This window comes from Vollenhovia emeryi, unplaced genomic scaffold, assembly GCF_000949405.1.
Source record: "Vollenhovia emeryi isolate VEMERY1.0 unplaced genomic scaffold, V.emery_V1.0 DF939279.1, whole genome shotgun sequence".
Lineage (NCBI taxonomy): Eukaryota > Metazoa > Arthropoda > Insecta > Hymenoptera > Formicidae > Vollenhovia > Vollenhovia emeryi.
In genome coordinates this window covers 199,838-209,019 of record NW_011967087.1, presented here as the reverse complement: position 1 = coordinate 209,019, position 9,182 = coordinate 199,838, and the positions used below count along the sequence as shown (strand labels likewise).

Here is a 9,182-nt window from a genome sequence, read left to right as displayed (position 1 = left end):
TATCGGTATAACATTGTATCACTATTAGACCAAGAATTAGACCAAGAAACAATGTAATAAGAATTCTTATTTTTATTAATTGTTTCTTGGTCTAATTCTTGGTCTAATAGTGATACAATGTTATACCGATCAGATTCATATTGGGAGTGCATTGGCCAATATTTAACAATGTAATAAGAATTCTTATTCTTATTACATTGTTAAATATTGGCCAATGCACTCCCAATATGAATCTAATATTATATAATTATTATCGTGTAATATTTACATTTGTTCCATGTTCAATATTAGCTTTACGCTGAACAACATCGGCCAATGGCATTTCTAGTATAACCAACATTGGGCCAATGTTTAGCCAATGCACTGTGCTACCAGGGCTACCCTTTATGGGAACGCCTTTCAACTATTATATCAGCGCGATATTTCTAAAAATTCCTTGAAATTCGTGTGTTTAATTTTTATTAAATATTGACTCCAACACTAGACGCTTAAACTCTTTCAAGCGCCGAACTTTCTGAAATTTCCCTCAACGGAAAAATATACAGGACGAGAGCCGAGATTGAACCGAGGACCCTACCACTTATTACTAATCGCTCGTGTTAGCACAGAGCTACACGTCATCCCCGCTTTCTCGCTCTCGTAGCGAAGGATAGCGAGGGAACAGTTACAAGAATAATTGGCCTCGTAACAAAAGAAAACAAAACGGAAGAAGTACGAAATCACTTTCTTCCTTGTAGCAAAGCATATGACTTATGCAGTTCCCTAAACATTGCGAAGGGTTTATCGAAAACCCTTGATTGAGCCAGAAGCTAATCCTACTTAAATTAAAATCTCAATATTTAATAAAGACGCATATAATCTTTACATCGGAGAATCTTTACTCGCAAAGAAAGAAACGCAGAGCGAACGACATTAACAAATTATAAAATTGTATTTCGTACTAATTATAGGTACTTCAAGTAAAGGTCCATTTACACATATTCGTGACGTACGAGTGTCGTCTCGGTGATGTTCGTGATATATCAGTGACGGTTAATCCCACCTATCCATTGAATCCGTTTGGATTCAATGATTTTCAAGGTAGCTCAAATTTACGGATGACGAATTGGCAACAATTCTTATAACTTTATATGAAAAAAGCAAATAAGATTGAACGGTCCAAACATGTCCATTATAAGACAAGAAAACAATATTTATAATAAACAAATTTCCTTTCTTCGACCAACTGGCAACTTTTATTAGCACTACGTTTCGACTGTGATTCCAGTCCTTCTCAAGTGCATTAAATTAAGTGCGCGCTTACAACCTTATTGTATCTTACAATTTTATTTGTAGGTTGACTGCTACATGCTACAGACGTGTTTCTTGATGTTAAGAATTTAGTTTCTCCATATAAGATGACAATACTTTTATGTCTCCAATTTAACAGAGGCGCTGAACATTTATGAAAATTGACTCATTGTTGGCACAATGTGAGAGCTTCTGTATGTTGCAAGCGCGCTTAATTTAATGCACTTGAGAAGGACTGGAATCACAGTCGGAACGTAGTGCTTGTTACTAATAAAAGTTGCCAGTTAGTCGAAGAAAGGAAATTTGTTTATTATTACTCACTGGCGAAGAAAAAGGTTTCATCTCAGAAAACAATATTTATCATCACTGATACCGACGGAACTGAACGGGTATATGTAAATAAATCTCAACTTGTCGAAAATACGTAATCAATAATACGCGAATAAAACATATTCGATTAAACGTAGCACAGCAATAGGACAATTATTAATAATTAAACTAATAAAATATAAAGCAATGTCAAAAGCATCGCAATTAAAAACACGCAACAGAGAGTAAAATCTAAACGCAAATAACGCAATAAAAACGAGCAACTTATAATTGCATCACGTTCAAAGAGCTGCGTGGCTCCGTGCCTTTGCAGATCTTGTTATGTCGTAACAACGTAAAATATATTCGCATACGTAAAAACAGTTTGACCAGAAGAGCGACCGGGAAATCCGGACAGGGCGGCTTGTACTCGACTTGCTGCGCGAGCTGCAGCATCTGCGCGCCGAGCTTTTCCTCGGTGGAGAGTTTCTCGAAGTTGCGCATGAACATATCTTCCAGGCCGCGAATGTAGCGATTAAAAGAGTTGGCGGTGTCTCTGCTGGACGAGCAGCCGCCCTCCTTGGCGGCATACGCGACGCACACGTCGCAATTAACGTGCGCCTGCAGACACTCGTTGAGCAGAAACTCGCAGACGCGCTTGAACGCGCATCTCTCGGGCAAATCAATGTTGCGATAATTCGTCGCCGCGACGCCCAGAGCTGCTTGAACGTCAGGTGGAACCTCGTCAGTCGGTGAGACCACCGATAGGGATGGCGTCGATGTTATCCGCTTGAGCATCTTTCGCCCGTTCGCAGCGGAATCGCCCCCGCTCGAATGCTCAAGGAAGTGTTTGCTGACGAGGTTCTTGAACGCGCGAGTAAACAGGATAGGCGTGGGTCTCGCGCGATCTCCGCTTTGCCGTCTAATGGAACGAAAAATGCGCTCGATGCTCTCTTGATTCAGCCTTCGCGTGCAGAGAAAGGGAAGCTGGTGCCCCTTCAACACATCCCACAGTTGAATAATCGCATTGATTGTGATCTGCCAGCGATCGAAGCACTTGATCGACTTGACGCACGCGCCGTTCCTGTCTACTATCTTGAGGGACTTGAAAAAGTCGAGGGTCTGCTGCAAGAAGCTCATCTCGTGCACGCTACCCGTGAAAGCCTGTCCGAAATCCTTGGCGCTCGACTTGGCCGACGCGGAGGAGTTAAGGACGTCGAACAGCCGATCGAAATTGTGTATAAACTCCATCGTTCCGATCGTTTCCAGCGGTAGCTCGCCAGATGCGATGTGCGCGCTAAGACCCGCAGCTATGCTGCCGCTGAACACTTGAACGGCGTACTTGGTCTCCAGCTTTTGACATTTATCGGGCTCAAGATGGCTCACGGATAATTTAGGGGCCAACGGCAATCGCATCTGGCTGTCGCGTCTGAAAAAGAGCTCGATGTCCGTCCAGGAGGCCCGCTTCTCGCAAAAGCGGAGCTCGTGACTCCTGAACACGTTTCTAGTCACTCTCATCAGCCGCGTAACATCGAAGATGTAGAACACCCTCTCGTCGTTCACCAGGAACGACGGACGCTCCGCGGTGATTCCCAGTAGCTGCGACAGTCGCAGAAACGTCGGCGACGTGTTGGTAGTCAAAGCGTGCACGTTCGCGCCGATGCTCTTCAACCTGGTTATCGCTTGGAATATCAGAGTCTTCAAGGTGTCGACGCGACACGTACCGTGGAAGTAATAAGCGACGGGCTGCTCCCAGTCGCCAACCAAACTACATGCCACTATTACCAGGACCTTCCTCGACAGCGTGCGCCGCTTGTCCGTGCCGGTGTCGTGAAAACCGACGATTCTGTCGCGCGACAGATTGTAAAAGAGATGTGGCCTCAGTTGCATTTCGTTCACGCACAGGGAGCAGTGTCTCTCGGCCGGCGACAATGACTTTATCTTCAAACGTAACGCGTTGAGCACGTTGTCGTTCAAGCCAGGCGGCATGTCCCAGTTGCGGATGTGTCTCCACAGCTGGCGCACAGTGGGAAGCGAGAGGAACGGCCGGTAAAATCTGTACGCGTCCGACGCCATGAAAAATAGCTCGAGCGCGAATTGCCTGTCTTCAAAACTCTTCATAGCCTTAGGCTTCTCGCAAGCGTTGATGCACGCCGAGACTAGGAGGGCGGAACTGTGCGGCAGCAAGTCTGTACACGCCGCTTTAAATTGATCTATGTTCACGCGACAATCTTCGTCTTCCGCGCCGAACGTTTTTCTCCGCTTTGCGACCAGATCGCAAGTCTCGGATGTCTCCGTCCGTTTCTTCCCTCGAAGAAAGGAGTCGATGTATATCCACGCTTCTGGCGTCTGTGTCGAGACATTCCAACGTCTTCTCTTTGGTGCTCTGTAATATTTAACAAAGTTCGTCTTTACTATCTTCATTTCATTGTTAAATTGGCGTTATTTATTTTGTTGTAATAATTTGACGTTAATCGTCAAAGCAAACTTTCGTAAAACTTGCAGCATCTCTGCTACAGTAGGTGGTATTTAATTCTTAGATATTCACCTGTCGCCATTTTGTTGCGTTGCACAAACCGATACTGCTTTCGACGACTTTGTTGGTTCTAAAGAGTCCATGGTTGTTAAATCTATGATATCTCTGTTAAAAAAAAATTCTGTTGAGCAATTGTAAATGACTCTATATAGATTGATCTTTTAAAATCGCAGCTTACGTATCGCTGCATCCTTCCACCGAGAATATTTGCGACGATGTCGACGATGCCGCTTTCGTATCCACATACATTTCCTTAACGAATTGTATTTCCGTCGTAGAAGCACTCCTAATAAATAAAGGTTTTGATGTTTTAATGCGCTTATCTCTCTTAAGATATCATGAATAGATGCTTAGAATAACTTCATTTACACGCAATTCTATTAAAACGTAAAACGAGAATAAATAAAATAAGCTAATTAGACGAATAATTGTATTAACGAGTTGTATTTACTATACAGGGTGTTCCGCAACTTTTTGACCACCGTTCACGGGAAGGTAGAGGGGACTAGGACAAACAGAAAAGTCCTCTACCATTTTGCACTTGGAGGAATAGTTATCGAGATATTGATGGTCAAAGATCGCCGTATTAGCGCGACCTACTGGCAAATGTAAGCTCGCGGCGAGGAATAGACTTATGAAAAAAGTTGACCTCTTTGCGAGTGGTCGTGTAAGCGGCGGACAGACAGAGGCGCGCCTCCCTACTCCTCGCCGCGCACCGCCTCGAGCGGCGGCCGATGGACGGGCGGATCTCACCGCGCGCTTACATTTGCCAGTAGGTTGGGCTAATACGGCGATTTTTGACCATCAATATCTCGATAACTATTCCTCCAAGTGCAAAATGGTAGAGGACTTTTCCGTTCGACTTAGTCCCCTCTATCTTCCCGTGAACGGCGGTCAAAAAGTTACGGAACACCCTGTATTATTCACCTGTTATCATTTGATTTTACGTCCAGCAATGTTGTCTGAGCTGATGACACGTTCCTACAATCAAAATTAAATATATTATTTGACACTTGTAACACAGAGAATAAAAATTACGGATTTCTTAGTCAGATATATCGATATTAACGCGAACGTTACCTGTCGTCGTATGCCAGTTTCATGGATGCTTTCGGGAAAAGTGCTTGCACTGGTGAAATTATAGCTGTATCTCTATATTAAGAAATTACATTTCTTTAATAATCAGTACAATAATAATCAACCTTGTACAGTAAAGTATTTTATCACGTCTGTTATAGATTATGTATAGGAAAGTCCCCTATTATTAGATAGGCTTCTAATATGAGGTAGCAAGTTTTCAACATCCAAATGCAATCTTCTTTCGCGACGATTACACAATCTATCAATGATTTTTCCACTAAACAGATCTCACTCCAAGGGCAATAAATTCATGGTAGAACCAACAGATGATGCCTATTAATTTAGCAGAAACTCAGCTGTCTCATGTTAGGAGCCTGCTTCATAATAGGAGACTTTCTTCTATATACAATTATATGCAAATTTATTGAAATAGTTCATATTCTAGATTATATCAGGCAATTCTTGTAGCAAAATAGAAGCACAGGGCGTGTTCCCATATCCTCTCATTGTCAGTACTACTGCCAGTACTGTGGACGCTACTACTTCAACTTCTGAGAAAATCATACCCAAAAGAAATCCCAGTATCCTTCGTAATAACATAGCAGTTATTCTTTTTTAAATGCAACCATTTGCACCTTTTCTTTGAAAGCGAATGCTCGAAATTATTGGAAGTACTGTCAGTAGTACCGAGAAGAAATGGGAACCCACAGTATAACGAGTATGTTCACTTCGTCATTTGTTTGGTTTTGCGTCGATCCCTTTCTGTGCCGTCATCTTCCTGACCAGACCTGACCAGATCAATGAGAGAAAAGTTGTATGTGTGCTTTTACGAGTACGTACACACACACATACACACGCCGCTGGATCCTGACCGTGGTGAAATACCACATGATCGGGACCGAAGAGATCAAAGGGCCGACGGAGCGTAAACATACAGGAAAATCCTCTATTGAGATGGGTTTCTAATATGAGATAATAGATTGTCACCATCCAAATTCAATGACAAATCTTTTTTCGCAACGATTATATAATCTAACAATGAATTTTCCACTGAACAGATTTTGCTCCAAGGGCAATAAATTCATGGTGGAATCAACCGACGATGCCTGTTAATTTAAAAGAAACCCCGCTGTCCCATATTAGGATCCTATTTCATGATAGAGGACTTTCCTCTACTAGTTATACTACGGTAGAAGCTCACTTTTCCTCAGGTTTCATGGGATGCGTTTGCGACACTTCGGACTGTGATAAATCTGAGGACGAGTTTCTGAAAGAGAATTATTTAATGACTATTCTGCACTGTGGGTGAACAGTCGAGAATATTCGAGTAAACCTTGCGCGCTTACTTATGTCTGCTTTCTGGCTTCAAAAATATAGTTACGAAAGAAATTGGCTGAAACAAGGTCGTAGATGTACTGCTGCAAAAAGAGAAAGAGAGAGAGAAAGTTGTACTTTTAATTCTTATTAAATATGATTTTGTAATCTGAAAATTTAGTTCGGAAACCAATTCTGTAACTAAGCTCTAACATTGTAATAATATACAACAATAAAGAGAAACTGAAATACATCTATAAATCTTGACTTACTTTCCTGTCAGCAGCGGCTTCAAAAATATCGACGGCACAGCTTCTTTGCTGAGATAAATTCTCCCCTCAATATTCCGTAGCATTTCTACACGAAAGTGTAAATGGCATAATCGATAATAACGATTAGCATATTCCGGGCCTGTTGTCATCAAGTCCATTCTATTACATGCTTTAATCCATTCGAGCCATCTAAAATTATATAAATCTTGGAATATAACGTGTTACATGCAAAATAAAGAATATAAATTCATTTCGAGGACACGTAGAGGAAAGTCCTCTATTATGAGATAGGATTCTAATACGAGAGAGCAAGTTTTCAGCGTCCAAATTCTATCGCAAATCTTTGTTCGCAACGATTACACGATTTAACAGAGAATTTTCCACTAAACAGATCTCACTCCAAGGGCAATAAATTCATGATGGAACCAACAGGCGACGCCTATTAATTTAGCAGAAACTCCGCTAGCTCACATTAGGAGCCTATCTCATAATAAGAGACTTTACATGGTTTATTTATACTAAGCACAAAATATATAGAGATCTTCAAATTTATAATATCAGTTTCAACGAGGCAAATACCTCTTCCTATCTTTTGGAAATCGAAAGAAATGTCGTTTCATTATTTTTATATTCAGCATACAGCCTGGCGCGGAGCACCAACGAGTATCGGCCCCGTCCATTCTTTAAGGCAGTACTACTTAGTGCGCCGCAGTTCACTTTCTACCTGGAAACCTAGAGTAAGAATAGATATAGTATTATACAATAAAGGAAAGTCTTCTATTGAGATAGCGGGTTGTCACCATCCAAATTCAATGACAAATCTTCTTTCGTAACAATTATATAATCCAACAATGAATTTTCTACCAAACAGATTTTGCTCCAAGGGCAATAAATTCATGGTGGAATCAACCGACGATGCCTATTAATTTCACAGAAACCCCCCGCTATCTCATAATAGGGGACTTTCCTCTATATAATTATTGCAAATATTGTATATCAATTTCTCATCCTGCGATTTAAATAAGAATACATTTATGTTTTCATCGCCAGAAAGTTTTGTATTTATGTTACATGTAAATGGATAGTTTGCAAATTCTGAATACCAATTTCTAATCACAGCACCATATGCATACAATGCCAACTCTATGTAATAACAATTTTATAAAATATGTACAAGCAGTATATAATCCCAAGAGACGAGCTCCTCATGTAATGTTGAATAAGGATTTGCAACATTGCATTTTTTAAGTGACAATAGCTCAAATTGTTTAAAATATATTTCTTATCTTAAGTGGTCAATATTAGGGAATTTTCCCATTTTAATTCATTTCCTTCCCATACAGCAGTGCATTGGCTAAACATTGGCCCAATGTTGGTTATACTAAAAATTTATTGACCAATATTGCCCAACGTAAAGCCAATATTGGCCATGGAATAAATGTAAGTTTGCACAATAAAAATTATACATTAGATTTATATTAAAAGTGCATTGGTCAATATTTAACAATCTAATAAGAATATTGGTCTAAAATTGATAATTATTAGATCAATATTGTTGAACGGACATATTGGCTAAATAAGTAAAGGCGTCCATTTTACAATATTGGACCAATATTGGGAATACCAGATTTACATTATTTACCAATATCGCGTCAATATATTGTGTTACTAGAGTTTATTTATCATCGTCACTGTAGCGATGAGCTTTCGCTCAATAATTTCTCAGCTGCGGAAAGCTTCGCTTACCATTCCTCATCCGCTTTCATGCACACGCATCGTGCAAAATCTGTCTGCGAAATTGTTACACGGATTGTTAATAAGATTACATGTGTTGAATTCACAAGAGCAACAATTTGCGACCACAATTTTCCGCGAGTACACACGTCATTCGTAAGCAATTGCTCGCCCACATCTTTTAGTATCGCTCAAAGATGCAAAAACAAATTTTAAAAGGAACGTTTAGCCTAAGATAAAGACCGGCGGATAAGCACAATTGTGACGACACGTTCGAAATCCGACAATTACCTTGGGCAAGAGAAATTGCAAGTTATATGAGCGGACATACATTCACAAGCGAGAAATCCTTCGCACCTCGTGTACAAAATTCGGTGCACGTCAATCCTCATATCTCTGTAAGGTCGAATCAGACTGGCAATTGTTGACACGGATTGGATTGGGGATTGACGATTGGCGATTGTCTTCTAACCAATGAGAGCGAGCTGTGAGCCAATCACAGGTCTAGTTCACACCGATCGTTCGATACGCGTATCAAATAGTAAATAACTAGTAAATGGATTTAGTCATTGGTTGATCGACTGAGGGCAACTTTCAGGGCAACTTTCACCAAGCTCCGGTTAACCCAACCGGTCTAGTAACATGCA

The 9,182-nt window shown here is 40.8% G+C and overlaps 1 protein-coding gene across 4 annotated transcripts; it reads right to left on the bottom strand.

Annotated features, from left to right (window-relative positions):
• Positions 1-220: 220 nt before the first annotated feature.
• On the bottom strand, positions 221-9,170 carry LOC105559356. 4 transcript variants are annotated; one of them, XM_012007576.1, is made up of 11 exons: positions 8,827-8,857; positions 8,548-8,591; positions 7,381-7,533; positions 6,802-6,990; positions 6,562-6,633; positions 6,417-6,482; positions 5,216-5,287; positions 5,063-5,116; positions 4,314-4,421; positions 4,148-4,240; positions 221-3,985 (listed from the first exon to the last, which is right to left on the bottom strand). In XM_012007576.1, the coding sequence occupies exons 3-11, from the start codon at positions 7,479-7,481 to the stop codon at positions 1,885-1,887; spliced, it is 2,856 nt and encodes a 951-aa protein (XP_011862966.1). In that variant the 5' UTR covers positions 7,482-7,533; positions 8,548-8,591; positions 8,827-8,857; the 3' UTR covers positions 221-1,884. The 4 variants fall into 4 exon arrangements, with proteins under 4 accessions (XP_011862966.1, XP_011862965.1, XP_011862967.1 ...); XM_012007575.1 differs by having other exon boundaries at positions 8,548-9,170; XM_012007577.1 differs by lacking the exon at positions 8,548-8,591 and having other exon boundaries at positions 8,827-9,170.
• Positions 9,171-9,182: the final 12 nt, after the last annotated feature.

Excerpts from the sequence above, each read along its gene's own strand:
- LOC105559356 (XM_012007575.1), bottom strand. The coding sequence starts at position 7,481 with ATGGACGGGGCCGATACTCGTTGGTGCTCCGCGCCAGGCTGTATGCTG. Across the intron at positions 6,991-7,380 it reads TTTCCAAAAGATAGGAAGAG|ATGGCTCGAATGGATTAAAG; the intron begins GTATTTGCCTCG and ends ATATAATTTTAG. Across the intron at positions 5,288-6,416 it reads CCCATGAAACCTGAGGAAAA|AGATACAGCTATAATTTCAC; the intron begins GTGAGCTTCTAC and ends TTCTTAATATAG.